The 23,691-nt window shown below is 41.1% G+C and overlaps 1 protein-coding gene across 1 annotated transcript in view; it reads left to right on the top strand.

Moving 5' to 3' along the window:
* The first annotated feature begins 3,784 nt into the window (after positions 1–3,784).
* The window catches only part of grm2a (glutamate receptor, metabotropic 2a), a 34,726-nt gene continuing 14,819 nt past the window's right edge, over positions 3,785–23,691 (top strand). Inside the window, exons 1-2 of the mRNA XM_017416018.3 lie at positions 3,785–3,909; positions 14,674–15,400. Coding sequence (XP_017271507.1) covers positions 14,873–15,400 — 528 coding nt within the window. The 5' untranslated portion in view covers positions 3,785–3,909; positions 14,674–14,872. The remainder of the gene's footprint in view (positions 3,910–14,673; positions 15,401–23,691) is intronic.

Here is a 23,691-nt window from a genome sequence, read left to right as displayed (position 1 = left end):
TGTGTTTCACAGATGTCTGTTTTTTCGAGCTCTCTAATGCGCAGCTTCCCTGGGAGTGCGGCTTGATTTCCACAGCAACAGGCGCATCATTTCATCTCCAGACTGAGGAAATTTTTTATTTGTCTGCTTCCCAACAGTTAGGAGAGATGTAACAGAGCGTGGGCAGCAGTGTTGTTCACATGCCTGATGAGGCTGTGAGCTCCTCATAAGTTATTAAGCCCGCACTTAAAGACTAACTGCTTTCAAGGTTTCACAATGCGGTGATTGCGAGTGTCGCCGCTTTGTTTGGGCACAGATATGAATGCAGAAGCTGAATCGTTTGGTGCAACTTGTGCAATTTAGGCACAACTGTGGGAGGGAGCATATTCCCCCGGCCCATCTGAACTGTTTAATCAAAGGGCAGTGCAGAAAGCATAAACATGTTTAAGAATATTAGTACAACTGTATCAAAATCACTCCTCTAGGAGCTGTTACATATTTAATTTTTTATAATCTCTATGTAACATAAACAAGCACATTTATGATAGGCCAGATTGTGTTTTACTCCCTGGTCTTTAATAACTATCATGATCTATAAGAGCAAATGTTTTCTCTTCAGGTTTATTTATAATTCACGTTTAAAACAACTACTGTTGACTAAAATGTTGTCTGTAAAATAGCAAAGAGAAAAACCTGAAGGGATAGTTCAGACCCTTTGAAGTTGGGTTTTGTTAAAAAAAATGTATGAATATTTAATATCTTACCTGTTGTAGATAGCTTTTGGAATGGCCTGAGTCTGGAGAAATGGAGTTTAATTTTTACTGGATTTATGAGCTATCGGCTTCTCCCAATGTGGCCAAGACCAAAGTCAGCTTCGGCTGTATAAAAACAAGTTGGAATGAAGTATTTTAAAAACTTTTACACCATCGTCAAAATCACATTACAGTTATTTACAAAAATAAAATCAGTGGTTATTTGTGAGCACAAATAGCAGCAGCAGCTAGCTGTAGCACTTTCAGTGCAGCTGGGGCACATCCAGATGCCATTTTGTATTTTTTCTGCTGGAATGAGACACAATGATGTGTTTTTAAAATGGTGTCTGCATGAACCGCTATGATGTTTTTGAGATTGGAGCCGTTTCTGGGCCCCATTCAGACCAGCTGTTGGCTCGTAATAAACTCTAATCCAATTCAAACCCAGGAATAAACTATTTCTCTAACCTGCAGTGGTTTGAGGAGCTATCTGCAACAGGTAAGATATTAATTGGTCATAGCTTTCTACGAAACTCCACTTCATAAGCTCTGAACTGTCCCAGAAACAGAAAATGTATACAAAAAGTATCATAAAAATAATAAAAAAGTAGAAAAATATGTCTGATGCTGATGTGCAAGACAGCAAAAATAAATGAATTTTAAGATATTTGATAAAACAAAAAGCCTACTATGTGGAGGGGTTGTGGCCAAAGGCTTGATCTCCTTTGTGTGACACCTCAAGACAACTAAGATCAAGTGGTTATTAAAGCCAAGAGAGCTAGAGGGCACATAAGGTTGCAAGAACTCATATAGATATATAGGAGCTCTCCCATTAGGAGCTTTATAGGTCAACAATAAAGCCTTAAAATAAATCCTAAAGTGATCAGAGAGCCAGTAAAGTGAAGCACGTACAGGAGAGATCTGTGCTCACACTCCTGTGTTTGTTGTTAAATATGAGGTGCAGCGTTCTGGACCAACAGCAGCCATGAGGCCTGGCTACTGATATATTAGGAATCACAAGATTCAATTTGGGATGTAATAAAAGTATGGATGGATCACTCTCAGTCTCTAAACAATAAAAAGGATTTTACCTTCGATAAAAACCTCAGTCTAGAAAGGCGAATTACTTTAACTGTGAACTAATCTGTTTTTCAAAGTTTAAATTAGCACCCATATTTTTTTACGTGTGATTTCACAAAAGGGCTACACAGATCCACATGAAAGCCGCTCCAGGAATTAAGGTCATTATTTCAGTTTCACCCTCTTTAAAATAGAGGAAGTTATTCAAAAACTAATTTCTTAAAGACGTTCTGCTATGAGAGAAAAAGGGGTTGTGCTTCAGATGCATAACAAAGAAAGATGTGACACCATATTGTGAGACGGTGTGAGCTGTGTTAGCACATAAAGTGCACGTTGGGGATGATGTATGCTACTACCGCACCAAAGTTAGCCCAGTGTTGTTAAAACTGTCTGAGTTTCAGCCACTTCTTCCTTTCCTAAGGCCATCCTGAATTGAGCTGACTCCAAAAGTTGATTGGTTTACAGATGTACATTCAATGATTGCACTCTGAGAGTTTTATTAATGGTACAGCCAAACAAACACACACAAACAGACAAAAACACCGTCACCCTTCTCGTGGCAGCAGGCGTTAAAAAGCACATTTTACAGAGGTGAATCAAAACTGTGATGAGTGATCCACATCACAAAGCAGCTTTGAAATCATGAACATGTGTGATGCTGTTTAGCTCAAAAACTTCATATTTGTGATGCTGACGTTTAGGAAGTCCACTTATAAATGGAGCATTTTGAGGCCACAACACCAAATACAGGAATTATAGATTTGGGCAAAACCTAAAAGTGTTCGGAGTCGGTATGTATTTCTTTTGATTTAAATGTTTCCTGGGTCATATAGAGTTTAGACATCACCTCCAGAAAATGGACTGAAACATCACAAAAGTATTTTTTTCCTCCAGTTTGCCTTTGTCTGCAGAGGTGTGATGAGTCTGCAGGGACAGATGCCCTCACCACGTCTGTTGCACTTTCACTTCTGATTTTTTGCCACCTTCAACATTTGTCCTAAGGCAAACAGGGAAAAAAAAAACTCCGGATGAGAGCCCGTGATGACACAGTGCAACTCCCATGCAGCTTGGAGGAGAAGATTATTGCCCTCCCGTGATGTTAATTATTAATCTCATCACTCTGCACAATAAGCCCGTGGACACGGGGAGGGAGGTGTTTGAGCACGAGGAGCGTCTGAAGCTCTTCATGACAGCAGACTGTGAAGGCTCGCCTGTTCCCAGAGCGCACCTCTGACTGACTGCGCCACGTGGGATTCTCCCGTCACCCTTATCGTGCCGTGTCACAACTTGTTCCCGGACCCCAAATACATTTGTTTATTTACCAGTGGCGATAATGAGTCCCTAAACAGCCCCCCTCCCGTGCGCGCCATCCTGGGGGGGGGCGCTTCAACAAATATATTCACACGCAACCCAAGACTTTTCCCAAACTGAAGGCGCCTAATCGTGATGATGAGGATGGTGGGGTGGCGCACAGAGTTAAAGCTCAAATATTGAATTAATAATAATAGTAATAATAATATATGTTGCTTAAAGATTTTGCACAGCTTTCTCAAGATCCAGAACTTTGCCTCCTCGGCTGATTAATCTTTATATTCAGTCATCCTCAACCAACCTGGACGCCCTGTCTTTTTTTATGGTTCAGAATAGAGGGGGAAAGTGGGCGTCAGCTGCGTGGAGGAGCTGTGACTTTTGAGGCGCTCCCGGCAGGATCAGACCTCCAGGAATCCGGCGGCTCTGAGTTGCTTCCTCTTGTTGTTTTTGCTGCTGCTGCTGTTGTTTTGTGTTTCAGCACCGCGGACAGCTCCTGGCGCGCGGCTCAGCTGCTCAAACTTCAGGCAGCGGCACTCAGCCCTCCTTTTCTTCCACCCACCCCCCTCCAACCCCCCCGAGAGAGAGAGGGGACGGCGCGAGAGACGCGCATTTGCGGAGAAACGACCGTTTCGGGATCCCGGCTCCNTCCTCCGCCCCCTACTCTCTGCTCCACTCCAGTCCTCGGTCACACGAGTGTTTTCACGAGACTAAAAGCGAGGGATATGCGCTCGGTTTGCGCGCTGCGTTCACTGCACGTCGGCGCCGGAACCGGAGGAGCCCCGCGCAGGTAAGCCCATGTTTGCCCGTCTGACTGCATGAGCATCAAAGAGATGAACTGTTTTACTGCGACTGGGAGTTTTTGTTAGATAAAAAAAAAAAAAAAAAAAACCAAAATCATCCAAAACAGAAAATAAAAGGATCAACCCGATTGAACAAAATGTTTTGTTTTCTCGCCATATTTCTCCACTACATCTTTCTAAATGCGCGCGGCTGCAGGCAAACTAAAGGACGATGCAGAATTACACCTGATTTCACCCATTTTGACTCCTCAGGAGCCTGAGTGTAAGGATTAAAAAAAAAAAAAAAAGTCGACTTAAGTTAAACAGAACTCGTTTGATTGCAGGGTGTGGATTAGAAGGTGATCTTTAAGGTTAGTCCTGCACGTTTAGTTCCTGCAGCTTGTTGAATAAACGCCATGGCATCAGTTTAGATCATCATTTACACATTATTCCAAGAGAAGTGATGCACTGCCTGTAGCTGAATGAGCTTACTATACATATATATTTATCTTAAACACTTGGGAACAACTAAAACAAGGTGTTAATTCTCGTTAAGCCTTTAAGGTAGAGAAGCTGTTCTGCGGATGTTTCCTTTAATGTCCCAGAAGCATCAGTCGCTAAAAACACCCAGAGGACTCACTGTAATCAGCTCCGTCAACACGTGAACTTATTTTAAAACAAACAATCAGTAAGCTGTTTATTCCACCTTTAGCATGTTTCTGCGTTTCTTACATAACATGACGACTGTAGGCATGCCAGTCCTTTTATAGCTCCGACGGAGGAATGATGTGTGAGCTTGGCTCTCGCAGCTGAAGATGTTGATTATTGTAAATTATTCAGCTGCAGGCTGACTGAAGATCAACGCGCTCGAACCGCCGTCCTCTGAACCCAGCCTGAGAGGTATCTGGTGTGTGTAACCCGCCGTGCTTAAACAGATCAACCTCGCTTGGTTCACCTTTTACAGCTGACCCGAAGAGGACTTCCTTGAAACGCAACAGAAGCAGTTTTTGTTTTTTGTGTGTGTGGATTTTTGGTTGACAAGATTATTCAGTGTCTGCAGTCAGAAACAGAAATATGCTCAGATATATTTACGTAGGAAAAAACCCAACCCTAAAACATCTTTTTTTAGAGTTGTCAGTTCTTATGAAAGCTGTTGCTGCTTACTTGGATCTGTATGTGAGTTTATTTATTTATAAAGAAACCGACAGAGCAAAACTTAACTTTGCCTTTCCCGCTGTTTGGATTAAAGTGTCAAATTAAGAGACATCTGTCTTGTTATCATTTAAACCTAAAGATGTTCATGTGCAGAGGACATATATAGATTGAACATCTACTGGTGTTCAGGTAAAGTATAACACACTCATCAAATCTGTTCACTGAAATATTTTCCACCTTTCTGCATCTTGTTTCTAATCGATTTCTTGGAAGCTGATGTTATTTTTGCACCTTTTATAATTGAGGCAGAGGCAATCAGACCTTGTAAGAGAAAAAAAGAACAATAATAAAAAAACACCCACCTTGGCTCTAATTTTAAATGTATATAAAACAACCACATAACGTGGGATTCAATTATTTATTGGCGTAATATTTCCTGAAGTTGAACTTTCGGTTACAAAAGCACACTCAGTGCTTCATTTTAGCCTGCTCACTGCATCACTAGCAGTGCCATCCCACAAAAATTAGAGCAGAATAAAGTGAACCGGCGCTGTATGTTCTTCTACTCAAGCAGAAACGTTCAAGCTTGGATTTATTCAGGTGAAAACACAGAGATGTTCTCTATTAATTAAAGCTCTGAGCTCCAAGTCAGCTGCACTAATGGCTGTGACTGCTGCCGAATGCTTCTTTTTTTTTTTTTTAATGAGAACTTCAGTTCCAGGTGATTATAAGAGCTTTCATTGATCAGATAAACTAAAGTGAAGCAGTCTGTAAAAAGTTAATGATTCCTGTCACCCCTGAAACCGACTTGCAGCTAATAAAACCCACACGAGTCTGGAAGGTAACAAACTTCTACAAAACTACAGAGTGAAGCCAACAGGTGCAAATAAACTTTTGCCGAAGAGCCAAAAATGTACTCCAGCCAAAAAAAAATGTTTTTTAATCATAACTTTTAGTCATTATTTTAAATACAGCAACACTCTTCAGTCAAAATGGTGGCAGCAAGCCATCGTTTTTTGACAAACTTGGAAGAAACTCATCCAAAGCTGCCATTACAGGATGCCGACTGATCCCATCTTCTGTTTATTGCCTGCAAACTCAGTTTGGAGCCTAAAAAGGCGGGTTTTTGGCAGAACTTTGATGCGTTGAGAACCCTAACCCACAATCAGTCTCCTCATACCGTACACCAAGATAACAAAAAAGTCTGTTTTCAGCAGATTGGTGTTGCTGAAGGATATGACTGGCTTTTTTTTCTTTTTTCTGGAACAGCCTGTTGAGCAGGTTAAAGTGGCAGTTGGTGTGAATGAGAGCAGGAGTGGGTGACTGTCTCTGCGTTTAGCTCGCGATGGACTGATTACCTGTCGGATGTGTAATCCACCTTTCGCTCAGTGTCAGATGGGATTTATTACAGCTTCATGTGGCTCTTTGCAGACTCGATCTACTATAGTCGAAACATTAAAGGGGTAGCTCTGCTTCCTTGATGTGAGGCTCTGTAGTAAGATTTTGAACAATTAATATCTTAACTTCATGCAGACAGCTCTTTGAATGGCTTCAGTTTGGAGAAATAGACCTTTAATCTGATCAGATGATGAAGCATGGCAGTCCAAGTGAAAGCTATTTTATAAACCTTCACATAAGTTTTGCACTACATAGGTAATTACATGCACTTCTATGGTTATTAGCAGGTGCATATAGTGACAACAGCAGCTAGCTGTAGCACTTTGGGTGGAGCCTGAGGTACCTCCAGCAGGAATATTGAAATCTTTCTGTTGGAGTAACCATATAATGTAAAAGTGACAGCAGTGTAAATGTTCGTAAAACAGCATTTGCATGAATCACTATAGATTTCTTGATTCCTGCTTTAAGTCAGCAGCAATCTGCTGTAGTCTTTGCTCCAATTGGACAAGTCGTTATCTCACCAGTCTGCTCAGAATTAGACTATTTCTCCAAACCAATCATTCAAAGAGCTATTTAGATAATAACTGTTCAAATTCTTTCCACACTTCAAATATCTGATGTATCCCCCCCAAGTAAACATGTCTTTTTTTTCTACCAGTTTCATGAATCTCAATAACGTCTTTTAATATTAATTTCCTGTCTTTTGACTGTGCATTTAGTTTTAATTGGGTGGGTCCAATTAAAAAACACAACTAGAATATGTGCACTGCTATGCATCAAGAAGGATTTAGTAATAATTTAGGTAAAATTAGCATTAAATGTGTGATTGCCTAATTGTGGACTAAAACAGCTGCACGGGATGGGAATGAACCCACACAACAAATGAGCACTGTTAAGAATTTAATATTGCCTTGTATTTTAGATCAATATTTTTTGATGAGGAACTTGATTTTTCTGCAGTTTAAATAACGCAGCCTTTGTTCACAATCATTTTTCAATCATGTCTGGAGAGATGTTGAGGTACAGGACCCAAAATTTATTACTAACTGCAGGGATGGGCTGAAATAAAATTAAAACAACAGAAAAGGACAAAACGACCTTCTGCAATAGAGATGGAGATAGAGCACCGCTGTGTTAGTCCTGCATCACAAAAATATCACAGAATATGAAACTCATTTTGGCAAAGCAAAAAACCTAAATTAAAAGGAATATGAAGCAGCAACCCCGGTTGCTCTGACATACGGATTGTAGTTATATAATTCACCAAGTATTGAATGAGAGGTCAAATAAGATCACCTCGAATAACCCATAAACATCCCGGCATTTTAGGTCACCTTTTTTTTAACGCTGTGGTCACATGATGAGGACTAATGCATCGCTGTGCTCAGGCCAGTCGTAAGGCTGCCAGTAATCATCTCTGAGATACAAAAGGAGAAGATGGGAGAGGATTCCCCTTCCCAGGTGGAGGTGGAGTACGGTCGCAGCAAAGATTGTTCAGAAAAATAACAGAAACCCTAAAAGAGATGGACCTAATATGAGGAGCTGCCTGTAACGGTTTACATTTGCAGACTGCTTCAACCTGAATGAAAGTGTGCTGATGACGCCACAACTCATTAATGCCTGAAACCGTCCTCTTTCCTGTTCAACCTTCTTGTTCTCCCTGCTTGTCCTTTAATTGGTCGCGGCAGAAATGAGCCCTCTCAGTAAAGGTCAGTGATTGTATTTGCGAGGCATTTCGTCATTTTAATGATGTAACAGTTTCCTATTGATCCTGTCAGTGGACTCATAAACCGCCCGTGGTCAGTCTTCCTTTCAGCCGGCTTAGAAATGGATTTAAATACCTATTTTTTTCTCTCTATATGGAGCTCAAAAATACGTTTGAGTTCCTGAAAATATTTTGGGTATAATTAGAGGAGCGTGCATCGTTTAAAAAAAAAAAAAAAGATTAGATGGAAAGATTCTCCTAAACCTTTTTATGTTTCTCCCTAAAAACAACCAAGTGTGTCTCACATGTGGTCATGTCATAATGTTCTGTGAAGAGTTTTGACTTGTCAACTAAATCCAAGCAAGTAGTTTTGCTGCCTAAATTTTAGACAGTGACTATGAATTACAAACAAACATGATAATCTCACAGTTCTTGGAATAAAATGAAATTAAAGTCTTAAAGACAAAACCAAGAGAGAAAAAACTCCTTCAGATAGAAATGTAGAGATTTAATGGATCTGTAGTTTTAAAAAAAGTCAATATGATTAACAGTAAGAGTCTGTAAGTCCCAAAACATTAGGACATATTTACAGTGTAACTCCTCTGATGTACCTAGTATGGCAGTGGTGTATAATCCTGGTCCTGGAGGACCACTATCCTGCACGTTTTAGTTGTTTTCCTGCTCTTCAGCAGGTCTTTGAGTTCTGCAGAAGCCTGTTAATCACTCAGTCATTCAAATCAGGTGTGTGGCAGCAGAGAAACATGTAAAACATCCAAGATAGTGTCCCCCCAGGACCATTATTGGACACCACTGTTAAGGTGACTAGTATGAAAATATAATTTCTTATACCAAAACTTCAGATATCGATCAGACATCGAACATGATTAGCAGCTGCAGTAAAACTCAACAAGTGTCTGTCCTGCTAAAATCCAAGCAAATAAACAAAAGTCTTTAACCTAAAACATAAAATCATAAACAAGTTAAATAGGTGAAGCCTATTTATAGAAATATCCCTTTTATTAGATGAAAATCACAAAGTGCTTCACAGTAAAATGCAGTAAGAGGACAAAAACAATACATAATGTTGTTCTTCTAACACATAATGAACCAAAAGAAAAACAGAAAACAGGTATGTTTGTGTAAATTCTCAGTCATCTAGGACTTGGCAAATCCTGAGAGATTAAAAACAACACAACTGGACTGTTTTTTTATGTTAGTTGAAGATGTTTTGCTTCTCATCCAAGGAACTTTTTCTATTCAGAATTGAACTGAAATGAAAAAGCTCCTTGGATGAGAAGCAGAACGCCTCCAACTAAAGGAAAAGAAGTCCAGCTGCCTTGTTTTTAAAACGCAGTACGCGTCATGTCATAAAAGCTCTTTCTAACTAAAAGCTTGTCTGCGTAAGAACATCTTCAGCTGCTTTTTAAATCAACGCAGCAAGCAGGATGTAAAAAAGGGAGCGTCACCCCCTCGAGTTTTAAATCAGGTGTGAAAAGCTACTTATAATCTCTGGTTAGCTGACCTGGGGGTCATCTTGAGTTATAGTGAAAGGCTTTAACAAGTCAGAGAAATAATGACCTGCTTGACTACATAAAACCCCAACCAACTCTGAGTGTTTCTTTCTAATTTGACCACAAAACCTTTTATTTATTATTGTTTTTTTCAAAATGATATATATCTCCATTTTCATTTCCCTCCTCCTGAAAACGGCTGGTGCATTTTTTCATAACAACTTCAAGCTACAGAATATCACATGTACATTATTCTCATTCAGCTGCAATTTTAAAACCGCTCGCAGGTGACGATATTATTACGATGCCATGTTCTGCTACATACCACCTGCCTAAACATACGACCCCCATGTGCTCAGCGGCGTCCCCATCAGGACTATATGCTCAGCACGCTGCAGGAAAAAAAGGAAGAAAAAAAAAACTGCTCAGGAGTGACACGAGTCAAAGAGGCTGACCCGCCTTCTAAAGTCTCCAGGTCCCAATTCAATCTAAGCCTCCATGAGACGTGTCAGAAAGAGCTCAATCCACCGAGGGCCCGCAAAGGCCGCCCACGCAGGATTCACGGCCAACACACCGATCAGACCCTACACCCCAAGACGAAACCAGGCAGGGCTGTTTGGTAAAATAAGGCTCGTTTTAAATCTGTTCCTGGCTTCATGTGACTCAACGTGCAGCAGCATGACGACCACAATGGAGCAACATGCCTAACTGAGGCCTTTTTTGGAGCATTAGGCATTAGAAACGGTTCAAATGAAAGACTGCGAAGGAAAAGTGACGAAGCAGCGTGTAAATGAAATTTATTTATAAAGTTTGATTTGTCCCAGTTGCTTGAGCGTTGCTCGCTGACAACGCGTGCATACATGAGTGTGTGCTCTTGAGCGTTCCTTCCTCTCAAGTGATCCCACACACACACACACACACACACACACACACATCTAGAATGATTCTTTGTCAGCTGGAAATGTGATTTTAGGGAAGCCTGACTTCCATTACCTTTTGCTTCCTCTCAGCGAGGCTGCAACTCATTTCACCGGGGATCTCCAACCTGCTCATCCAGGCTCACGGCTGCACATACACTAGATGACCTCCACTCTTCAACACTTTCTAGCGCCTGGGGGGGATATTACCATATTAATGCTGCACTCCACTCCTGGGGTGAAAAAAAAAAAAAAAAGAGTGTCATAAAAAAATCAGCATCCTCCTCAAACCTTATTGCTCCTTCGCTGCAGCCCACACTGTCAACCCCTCCTTCCTAGTTTTTTGATTGTATTTTTTTTTTTTTACTTTTTAACCCTCTCTGCCCTCTCACATCTGCTGTCTTTTCTTGCAATTTTGCCACCCAATCCCCCCCTCTCACACCACCACCACCACCATTCCCTCACAGTCTGGTTTGAAGTGTGTGCGAGAGGCTGGCAGGCTTTACTCTCTCTTGAATTAAAAAGGCCATCTGCTGAAAAGGGAAATGTAGATGAGTGGATAGGAGGAGAGAGGAAAAAAAAAACTGAGCGGCATTGTTTTTCCTTTGAAGTTGCCATGCAGACGGAATCCTGGGTGGGATATTGCATCTAGAGTGTAAATATTGCTCTTAGCAGCTGTTGTTTAAGCACACACACACACACACAGAATTTGGGGATCCCACTGCAAGAAACTCAAAAGCCATTAAAGACATGAGAGAGGTTTAGATCTGTTTCTCTACTTTAAGTCGCGGCTCTTCTAAAGATGTCGAACTTCTCCTTTGAGTGCGAAGCCTTTTCAAAGGTATAGGTGCACATATTAAAAGTTTCAGGCCATCTTCTGAAAATGCCATCACCATGTGCTCATTCGTTTGCACTGACGTGTTTCCCAGGAGGGATCCGTCTGCTGTCATATTAAAGGGGAGCCGTGGACAAAGGCAGAGAAATGGAGTCCACTGGAGTGACTATGAGGCCTCCCGTGGGAACACAGGATCGGGGAGGAGACTGACAACGCGTTAGCCAGAAATCCTTTTGTCACCATTCTCTCTGGAGACCTGTGGGCTTAAGCGCTTTACCGGTGTTGTTCCCAATGTGTGTCTTTTTTCCTTTTTTTTTTTTTTCGAAATGTCTGATTCGGCTCACGCAGTGGGATTTTGTGATTTGCGTGGCGCTGTTTCACACGCACTACGGCGAGAGCACGCAGCAGCCGCAACATTAAAATCGTCCCCGTTTTACGTTGTCATACCCGGCTTGACGGGGTGGCTGATTTCGCTTTCACAGGAAGGAGGTGAGATTTCGCCCCCTGCGTGCAGAAGAGTTTCACTTGTTGACGAGCTACTGAGGGCGCAAAAAGGAAAGTCTGAAAATCCACGCAGTTATTTTGCACTTTTCAAGCTCAACTGATGCTCCGTGCCAGTTATTAATAAATAAAATCTAAAAGAGCCCTGATGCAGTCTGTCTTTAATAGAATAACTGAACAACCATGCTGAGTAACAAATAGATGTGTGTGGATTTTTCCTTTTTTTAAATATAGCTTTAATTTTGGGTTTGCTGCTCTTAGTGGAGGAAAGAAAGAAGGAAAAGAAAAGCTTTGTGTAGAATCTGTTCGAGGTGGTCAGTCCACCCCAGTTCTCCCATAAGACCGAGCCCCATGCATGATCAGGCTGGCCCACTTGTCCTGCTCTGTCTTCCACTTTCTCTTCATCCTCTCCATCTCCTGGCACGTTTCCATGGAAACAACAGTGGAAGAGAGAGATGGGGTGTGCGTATGGGGGGGGGGGGGGAGTGGAGAGAGAAAGAGACAGAGAAATCCCAAAGAATGTGTTCTGCAGTCTGACTCCTGCTGAGAGCTTTGTGTTATTTTAATAGGTGAGTCGGTATTTTGAAAACGGCGAGAAAGAAATACGGGTGTTAATGTCTCCCTGCTCTGTTTTCATAATCTCTCATCAGTACAGTTAATTACTGCTTGTCAACCCTCTTCACTTGTTGAGATAATGGATGTGGGACACAGTCCTTCAAGCTCAATAATCTACTTAGACAAACTTCTCCAGCACTAAACACACTGCTTAATTAAGCCTCCGGGATTTGTGGGGACTGACACCAGGGACTGCCGGTATAAAACTCCGTGCAGATCAACAACTGAAACTGTATCTGCGTTCCTATTTTGGTCAGATTTGTAAAGCCACGCGGATGCCTGTGGATCTGGGAGTGCATGCAAAAAGCCCCATTACCACCTCCACAGTCTAAACACCTTAAGCATCCGCTTTCATATTCATACGTGCTTGTGCCCACTGGACGTTCTCTCCATCGGCACCAAAACAGCAGTCATTATGCAGGTATTACACGAACTGTGGCGATTTATAACAGCTTCTGTTTTGTTGATTCTTTGATTTCATCGTATTTTACATCTTTCTCAATTTGCCTTCACTACAACAAACCTAATTAAATCAGAGACAGATCAACAAGAAAAGAGTTTGTAAAAATTTACCTTATCTATGTTTAATAATTTAAAAAAATTCTGCATAAACAATACAGAAACTGGCAATAAAAGTTAGTAAAAATGAAATTGTGTTATACCTAACTTACACCTAGATGTGACCCACAGCTGACACTAAAAACTGAGTTGATTGTTGGTCTAAAATAGGTTTAACATGGGTCTATTTGTAACCTTTAGCATTAAAAGTGCAGTAAATAGGTTGGTTATGTCTCCAGTACTGAACAACACTGAAAGTCTTTTGTTGTCAACATGTTTATGCAACAGATCACCTTATAAAACCTCACATCGAAAAGAAACAACTCGTAATATGCAGTATTGCCAGCAGCCTGACATATTTGACCAAACGTTCGTTATTTTTTTCTGCACTGTATTCACTTTGAATTTGAAATAGTTTTAAAGCAGGCTGAGTTTTGTCACCCTTTAGAGAACAGGACCATTAGCAGTCTTGTATTTGTTTATAACACAGTGAAGAATCTGCACTGAGATGAACACACACACTAGGACAGGAAACTAAGGTTTTTGTCCAAATTTAACCAAATATAAGACATGGTCATTTAGAAATAGTCAATAATATAAATGTTCCAACATTTACAATGCTCCAGCTGTAAATTCAAAACGGACATCTTCCATTTTTCATACAAAACCTAAACATAATGATGGTTTCACCCTCATAGTGCATTAAAAATAATGTACCAGGGTAAAGCTTGTTGAACAAATGAACAAACGTAATGTAACATCTCACCAGTTTACTCATCTGGTAAGAAAACTGATTTGTATTCTTGGCACAGATTTCGGTACTTCAACCCTTTTCATCTGAACATAGATTTTTCTTTTCCTCTCTTCTTTTTTGCATCTAAAGTCTGTTTTTGTAGGGCAGCGAATAGGTAATGCGATTTGACAAAATGTTCCTCGGGGATGTGTTAACTTAGCAGACTTTCGGTGTACAGAAGCAGTTTCACGTGATTATGAAAGAGCTGTGCAATCATCTACCTTGGAAGAAAAGTAAACGAGGTCACACAGGCAGTAAAACAGAGAGAGAGGACAGAAGGCGTGTGAAAATAAAACCGCCGTGTTCTAAACGAGGCCTCGCGCGATTGACATTGCTCCGCTTGAAGACACGAAAAGAGCATTCACAGGATGTTTGTGTTTCCTTCGCTGAACTCGGCACTAACAGTGATCTCAGTCTTCAAGCTTCGACTAACATTTATTAGCTGAATAAGTCAAGATCACTCTCCATCTAAAGTAAACCGTCTCAAACACTCCATCTGCATTCCACGCACATATTTCCAGCAGTGCTGCACATACTCCAGCTGAGCCGTGGCTCATCAAGAGGCAGTTACCAAGTGAAGTTTTTGATTTTAATGTTTTTCTTCCTATGATAACCATCATCAAAAGGCAAACAGATATACAAATATTTGTTTACTTGCGCGGATGATGTCAAATGTTTCCACTCGACGAGCCTGTCTCTGGCAGACACAGCGTCTGTGAGACAATAGGATCATTGTGCTTCGATTCAAAAGCTGTGACAGAATTTCTCTCTGTTTGATCTGCAGGCTGTAATCTACAATCTCTCAGAAGAAGAAGAAGAGAGGGATGAAGAGCATGGAGATAATGCTGTATATGGCCTCAGTCAGAATAAAAACACTGGTGCTTTGAGATTCTGCTGGTGCCGCTGCTTTGTTTCTCCGCCGCCATCATCAAAACCGAGCTGAATCCCCAGGCAGGACGGTGACTTTGTTTTTGCCCAGGGATATGTCACCGGGGAGTTCCCCCATGTTGGGGGTACGCCCTGTGCCCCGGCCCCTCTGGTTGTCCCACCTCGGCCTGCTGTGCTTTAGCGTGTCTCTGTTTGCCCAGGCTCCCCAGGGTTTGCCTGCGGTGCCCTATAACACCGACTCCAAGAGAGAGATCACCCTAGAAGGAGATCTGATGATTGGCGGCCTGTTCCCTGTGCACCAAAAGGGTGAGGGGGTAGAAGACTGTGGGAAGATCAATTCGCAGAGAGGGATCCAGAGACTGGAGGCCATGCTGCTGGCATTAGATGAAATCAACAAGGACGAGCGAATTCTTCCTGGGATCCAACTGGGAGCCCACATTCTGGACACCTGCTCTAAGGACACGTATGCTCTGGAGCAGTCTCTAGAGTTTGTCAGGGCGTCCCTTACTAAAGTGGATGACAGTGAGTACACGTGCCCTGATGGTTCCTACGCCATTCACGACGACGTCCCTCTGGCAATTTCTGGGGTCATAGGAGGCTCTTACAGTGATGTCTCCATTCAGGTAGGGATACATTTCCAGTCTTTGCCTCATGTGCAATATTTTATTGTCCTTTTTGTGTCGAAAATAAGCTTTAGCAGATGCTATATTCATTGTGTCATGCAATAACTTGCATTTTACTATCAGTGAGAACCAGATAGAGGGGGAAAAAAGCATTCAGGCGGAAGAGTGAGAGTGATGAACACTCATTTAACTGTCCACTTAGACTTAAATACCATGTGCAATTACCCCTTGTGAGATCTGAACACTCAGACTTAATGAGTATCGGTTCCACAAGTGGATCTGTTTACCTGAAGGCACAAATGCTTGGATGATCTAATTTGGAGGATCTTTTTCTCCTTCCCTGTAATTCACACTTTAGCGGTGGTCCTGTCAGACGCAGACAAGCTACAGATGTTGCGCTCAGGACAGGCTGACAGGATGTCCAGCGACAGCATGATTACTCTCAGCAGCAGAGCTCCTTTTGGCTCACTCGAGCTGATACAATGAAATCTCTGCTAACTGGGGCTCCACGTCTTCCGCTGTAATATAACACATCAATGTATTTTCGAGCCATTGTGAGGAAGACACGCTGTGTCCCTTGGAATTGAGATTTGCAAATGCGCACAAATACGCACGCTCTAAATCATTAACACAAACTCATCATCCTGACTCAGCCAGCCAGAGGGCAAAGGCTGTTCTCACTCAGCTCAAAAGTATGGTTCAGCTCGCTTCAGACATGCAGGCTCATGTTGCAGATACATGCTTGTTTAAAGAGAGGAGCATGCTTCTGTCTTTCTAGAAAAATAATTGGATTCAGATCACTTGCGAGCTATAGATTCTGCAAAAACTCCGCCTGCAGAGGTCTTTGTTTCTGAGTCAGTACTTCAGATGGAAAAGCTGGCAGTGGCATCCTTATTCACACTTTAGTCATAATAAGCAGACAACAGCTGTCAGCTATAGATCGAAAACCTGTCATTCTAATTATTTTATCAACATGTTTTATGATATTGTTGTGTACAGTTATGTGGCAGAAACAACCATAAATTGGCGTCTCATTTTGTGAACCTCAATAATGCCAATACATTGTGTTCACATGGAAGTTTTTCTTTTACATAAGAATGCCTCCATAAAGGTTTTATCAAAATTTAAAACCTTAAGCTCAAAGACTAACCTAAATGAAGAAAGAACATGATGTGCTGGAATAAAAGAAATACTGTAAAAGTGACTGATCAGACCCATGTTGTGCCATGGTTTTAGAGTCGATATTTTTTCTTTTTTCTGTGTGTTGAGTTTATTTGGGTTTGTGTTTTTAAGTTTTTATTATGAGCTAGAGTATATTTGGTTATTTAGCCTTTAGTAATTCTTGTGTTGTCATAGCCACCAGATGTCCTCAGAGCTTCCTGCTTTCAGCTCCTTGTTCACGTGTATTTCATTAGTAATCAGCACAACTGTTATCGCTTATTCAGCACCCATTACAGTGTGTGTGCTTTTTTGTTTGGGTTTGTCTTTGTTGTTAACTCCTTGTTATTGTTTTTTTGTTATTCAGTCTTGTTGTGTGACACAGCCTTAGGTTCCTGCTCATTATGTGGATAAAACTCTAGTTTCCATTCTCATCACCTGCATGCTTGCATCTGAGTCCATCCATAAATAGCAACTACACTGTCTTTTAAACTGTTTTAAAGGCAGTGAGATTGTTTGTTGTTGTTGTTTTGGGTAGGGGGTTTCTGCAATGACAGGCCAACATTAAAACAATTACAATTTACATCAGCTCAATGAACAAAAACGGTCTAGTTTAACTGAAGCTTGAAAATGCTGGCAATGAAAATAAAAACATATTAAGTAATCCCAAAATGTACCAGAATCCTGCAAACACCACAGTTTACTGTAACTGTGACAAAACCCAATGCCAAACCTAGAGTACAGTCATGAGTTGTTCAGATAGAGAGCTCCAAGGAACATGATGTAAGAGGAGGATTCAGAGCACCAGTGAAAGGATTCCTGGAGAAAAGGACAGTTTGGAAATAAAGGGTTTGATAAACGAGGTGTAATTTTAGCAAAACCCGGCATCTGGGGCTCCTTAGAGAGCGCCCTTGTCTTGTGGTAATTTATGGATGTACTATTACGAGCCTGAGGTCTGCCCTAGCTTCTCACAGAATCTTCCTCGTCAGTAGTAAACCACAGGACGCAGTCCTCTTTCTCACCGTGAATAACTCTCCGTGTTGTGATAAAGTTCAGTCGTGAAGTGTGCATGTTGTTGTTCTTTATCTTAGCCGGCTGGTGAGCGTTTAATCATGACAGTAAATGTGCTCATACCGTCATTTCCTACCTTCTTGCTAGAGGCTTTAACTTAAACCGTGACCACATAAACATTTTTCATATTTCTAATATTTCAAAGATTTGTTGTGTAAGTTGTGCCCTTTAAAGAAGGGATGAGGTGTATCTCTTTCGACATGTTATTGCTCTGTTGATAATGTTCCTAAAGGTATGCATTTAGGGCAGGGGAATATGTGACATTTCTGGGCTGCCACCGGATACCATTCTCCACATAATCTTTCTGTCCTTTGTAACTGCCTGGTCTGTGCATAATCTATAGTCTTTCAGACCTTTGGGTAAGCCAGCTCAGCTGTGAGAAAGGTTACCAAGTCTGCCCCCTCGGTGACAACAGCAGGTGGGTAATACAGATGTGGATTTCACCCCAAAGGCCAAGGCAGTTACAGGACACATAACAATATTAGTTTAAAAGCCCTTATTGCCGCGGCGACATGGTGGAACATGTTGAACTGACAGGTGGTGAGAACGCTGAGTGCCGTCTAAATCTGTCACAATGGAAGAAGTGTGTTGCTGTGCTGCTGGTGTTGTGGTGTGACAATCGCAGAGACGAGGGCGGATCTGGCTGCGGGCCTGGCCATGCTGGCGGTATATGGGCACAGATTGAGTTAAGTGCGGAGGCGAAGTTCTGTGACGCTCTCGCAGGCTACGGCCCCATCTCCCCCCCCATCTGTGGTTGCAGCCAGGCTGTCTGGTGGCTTGGCAGAGGTGTGCACGCAGAGCAGAGGATGTCGAGCGAATCGCACAAGAGATCATGTTTCACAGAAACACGGCGACAGTGACGGATGGACAGAATCGTGGAAGGAAAGCGACGAAGTGAGTCAGATGGCATCATATGGCGTCAAAGCAATCGACAACCAAAGCCTGGATCTTTAACAGTCAGAGGGAAGTCTGTGATGCCATCTGGGCAGCTTGAATACACTTGTGGGAAAAAAAAAACATGTATGTGATTCAAGTATTTAGCCTTGAACACTTTTCCTGTGGTGCATTTAAACAGCGGGTCATCAGAGAAAAGTGAGTAATGACCTTGTGATGACATGCTCACTACATTCAGCATCTTCATTCATGTGTAAAAAAAAAACCTAGAGCAACCAACAAGACATGTTTCATCCACTTAAACCTCTGTTGGCATATTGCAAAGTTTAAGCTTCAAGCAACAGCAAAAATAAAATATTACAATAAACTTGCTAATAATCATCAACCAGATAAAGTACAGCTGCTTGTTCAGCATTAGCTGTGTTACTCAGTAGTGTCCTGTAGTTTATTCAAAGTTGTGTTTTATCATTTGATTAGTATCCGGAAACATCTAGCCTCGGGACAGGCTTTTGATTAATACGTGGACAGGACTCCCACTTCTGTTACCCTGACAGCAGACAGTGCTGCTAAATATGACATATTGGGTAGAGAGCATCCCCAGGCAAAATACCACAATCACCAGGGCATGCAAGAGGAACAACATCTCTGGAATGTCAAACACTCAATCGCTCTAAAACGACCTGTTCCCTGGCACGAAACGTGTGGAGAAAATTCCTGGAACCAATCTGCAAGCGGTGAAAAGTACTCTATTGTGTTCTTTCAGCAAAAATCAGCCGCTTGTTTAAAAGGGAATTTGGAATAAAAGCTCTTTCTGTGAAAAAGCATGGAGTTAAATAATAGGAACGATTGTGCACACGGTCTGAGAAGTGGGCATTTTAACCAATTAACAAGATAAGAAGACACGATTCCAAAAGGATGCACTGCGAGATTTAAATGTATAAACTCCAACATGTGCAATCTTTGACAAGACTAAAATATGGGGGAAAAATAATAAGGTATATTTATGAGCTTTCAGCAGGTTTGGGAAGCTCATTTTTATCCATCACAAATAATCCTATTTATATAATAGTCTTCAGTGCAGGTACACTGTCAATCTGCAGAGCACACATGAGTCACACAAAGGATTCAAACATAGAAACACATGACAGAACTCAAGGCAGGAAGGAACAATATAAAGATGAATGGGCTCAGTAAAGCCGTGCTGTGAAAAATGAATTATTCATGGATAAAAGCGAATAACACGCTCTAATATCGTAAGTAATTGACAATTATTAGATTGTCTGTGGCTTGACGGAATCCAATATTTAAAATACTTTGCATGTTCGTCACACAAAGTCAGTGAACTCATCCAGATTATCATGTGTGGATCCCAGAATGATCAGCTGGGTTTTTAGACTTGTCCCCGTTCGACTGCGCCGAGGCTGTTTATGACGGGAGAGAGACAGTCGTACACAGAGGACTCACCAACGAGTAAAACTGAAGCCAGTGTAATGTTAAATTACACAGTGACTGACATCGATTATGAAGGATGTGGAACCATAACATGACTTGTAGTCTGATTAGTGTTGTGACTCCTGGGGCTTTCAAAGACTTCTTCAGCAAAAATGGAGCTTCATAAAACCCAGCAGGGTTAGCAAACAGGAATATATTTGGATGAAGTTTGTAACAGCGTCTTTGGTCCTTTGTTTATTTCTGGGTTTTGTTAAGATATTCTTGGTTTTCTGCTTTATTGCTTTTGAATGATGTCCCGATTTCTTGTTCCTTGGTTTTATATCAGTTGGTTTTCCTTTCTGCTTTTCACTCATACCTAGTCATAGTTTACAAATGCCTAATTACCTGTGTCAGGCATTTCTCCCTCCCAGTGAATGCAGTCCATTATCGGACTCCTGCCTCAGTTTGGGTTGTTTTCTACACCACCGCCTGTTCTTGGTCCTGTGACTTAGTCCTGCTTTATGTGTCCTTGGTTTTCTTTTTGGTTTCCCATGATTTGACTTAGATTTCAGTGGGTTTCTTTTTAATCAATAAAGTGCATAAATAATTCCTTGAGATCTCTTGCCTATTAAAGTAATAGATAAGATCTTTTGAAGTCAGGTTCTGTGGAAAAATCATAAACAATTAATATCTCACCTGTTGTAAATAGCTCTTTGAACGATCTCAGTTTGGAGAAATACTTTAATTCTCATCAGAGAACCAAAGGAGATTGCTGTTGACAAGTCTCAAACATTTCACAGTGGTTCATCTGAACTCTATTTTATCAATCTCTACATTGACATTATTTTTACATTACAGTGTTATTTTACATAGAATTATATAGTTATTTGCAAGCACAAATAGCAGCAGCAGCTAGCTGTAGCACTTCTGGTGCAATCTGAGGCAACCGTGTAATGCAAACCTGACAGCAGTGTAAAGACTAATAAAATGGCATTTGAATTCCTATAAAATTTTTGAAGTTGGAGTTTCATGACGGCAAACTTTGGCCTTGGCTCTGCTCGGACTGGAGAAATAAACTTGTTTTCTCCAAACTGAAGTCCTTCAAAAAGCTATCTACAACAGGTAAGATAACAATTGTTCGGAAAGTTTTCACAGAAAGAAAATATCTCGAGTTCAGGTTTTCCTCCGACTGCTGCTCACCCTAACAAACAGTTCCCATTTCCAGCCTATTAAAGCAATTGGCGAGCAACAAAATCTCAAGATATAACCTAACAATAATCTAACTGGATGGTCTAATAATTACAGTCCGTGCTGCGTGTGCATGTCCACGTCTCGTATGCATGTGTCGCAGAGCTGCACAGAGCTGCACATGTGTGCTGCTGAGTGGAGCTGAGGACTACTGCAGTGGGAATACAGTGTTTTTGCTGTAGAAGAGCACTGAGACGGTCTTCGGGGAAGAGCAGATGGGCTTTTCGTGTAGAAAAAAAAATCCTGACATTTTCACAAAGTAGGCTTGATATTTCCTGGATCAAACCCCTCTCAAAGTATTTTTTATGTGTCTGTGTATCTTTACCTTTTCCTTTTACCTCTGTTGGTATCTTTTATGCAAATGATTATGATATTGAAAGAAGTGCATTTCATAAAATGCACTTCATATGACTTGTAGGCTTACAAGACAGATAAGGAAAATGTTTGCTTTACAGAAATGTGTCTAAATGTATAGAAAAACAATAAACAATCTTACCTAATGAAACATAAATAGAAGTGACTATATGTCTCAAGGCAATAATATAATTATTGACCTGTCTGAAAAAAAGGAAAGTTAGCATAAAGGTTTAAAACCACAAATTACATCAAACTGTATGTTCATAAGTAAGACATTGTCACTGCACACCTAAGAGCCCCACAGATTTTATAAACACCCACATGTGTATGATAGATTACACATAATAAACACAAATCAGTTATATCATTATGAAAAATGCAAAATAAATTGTTAAAATGACACCTGTCAGTCAGCAGGAGGCTTCGATACGAAGTGAACATTTTGGTTTCAAAGCTGTGACGTGTTGGGCTGAGTAAAAACAGGCAAGTGAACAAAGTTGCTGACAAGTGCCCAGTAGTGACGGCCACATAGCTGACCAAAGACATGTCCATAATTAAAGCCTGTGTGCAGTGTCCCTGGTCTGTAGAGGTCAGGATCTTTAAGTGGGCCAAAGGGAGGAAAACTGATGAACAGGCGGCAGAGTCAAGAGGTTAAAGGTTAATGATACCACTGGGGAATAAAAGATACAAGAGCTACTTTAGCTCAAATTGCTAAACAATGTGTATTAAAAGAGAAACATGTCACTCACAATGCATACCTGTGTGTTTGTTTTTTATTATATGTGTGTGTGTACATAGGGGTCAAGCTCCCAAACCATCAAGTCTCATGCTGACCATTAAAAGAAGGTGGCATGGTGCTATCAATATTCCTTTCATTTTAATTAAATGTCTAAATGTTCTGCCGGGAAAATTCCGTTCCTGCCATTCACTGAAAAGTAACTAAACATTGCTGCTGACATGATTTTATGGAAACACTGATGGCTGCGGCCTCTTTCAGTCGAATAACGCAACACCTGTTCAAGAAAGGTTTGAAGAACGCAGCAACAACCCTGAAGTGTTGACTTGGCCTCCAAATTCTCTAGATGGCGGTTCAGTCAAGCAGCTGACCTAGACAGGACACCCCAGTGGACCTCCAGAGGTCCGGCGGAGTCTGTGCGTGCTCAATAAATAATGATGCATCGTAGATTTGTTTTTTAAAGAGTTCACACTCTTGCGGCTTGCTTAAAACTCATTTAGGCTGGAGGTCCCAAAATCAAGTGCAATTACTAAACACCCCTAGCTCCTTCGGCTCATTCAATTCATTCCCCAAGTTCTTCCTGCCCTCTCCAATCTCGGCTCAGTCTTCTTTGAAATCCTCAAAGCGGAGATTATTTACAGAAAATATTTGTGCAATGTCGGCCAGTTAGCTGATATCTTCTAGCGTGACATTTGGCAAAGATAATTCTATCACTCCAAATGACAAGGATGAATTAAGCAGACTCCATTTTCCATACCCTCCAGTTCTGTTTGCTGGTATCAACCAGTGGGACACGGACTCGATCTGTGTGCCCCCGATAGGCTGTGGAAGGTTGGAGAGCTTCGGCTTTTCATATAAACCACATCAACATGTATCTAAGGACTTTCAATAAGCCTGTTGTATCAGTGTCATGTCTGTCACTTTGCTTTACAACCTTTCATAAGCTGTGTGCACTGTAAGTGGATTAGAGCTCTATTTATTAAAACCCGGAGAAATTAGTCATTTACTTTGGCACCCACGGAGAAATTTTCTACACAATGGATGGTTTATAAACGCATTACTGACTATTATTGCGAGCACAAAAACACACAATTCTTTTGAATGTTTCAGGTAATGCGTTATGTTTAATGTCAATTTGTGTGCCTCAGATAAAAATAGTTTGGCTCTAATAAATAGGGGTTGCTCTCCCATAAAAGCACTAACTCATGGATTTATAATGTCAATGTGCTTTTTCAGAGTCGTCTCTTTTTTTTTGTTGTTTTGAACAAAACATCTAAAATCAGCCATTAAGTGTATCTGCAAAGAGTACAAGCAGATAAGGCAGAATTATACAATATTTAAAAAAAGGGAACATTTCTACAGCAGGAGGTAAAAGGACTGGATTTTTAACTGCCTA

The sequence above is a fragment of the Kryptolebias marmoratus genome, linkage group LG4, assembly GCF_001649575.2.
Source record: "Kryptolebias marmoratus isolate JLee-2015 linkage group LG4, ASM164957v2, whole genome shotgun sequence".
Taxonomy (NCBI): Eukaryota; Metazoa; Chordata; class Actinopteri; order Cyprinodontiformes; family Rivulidae; genus Kryptolebias; species Kryptolebias marmoratus.
This window is presented reverse-complemented; position numbering and strand designations above follow the sequence as displayed.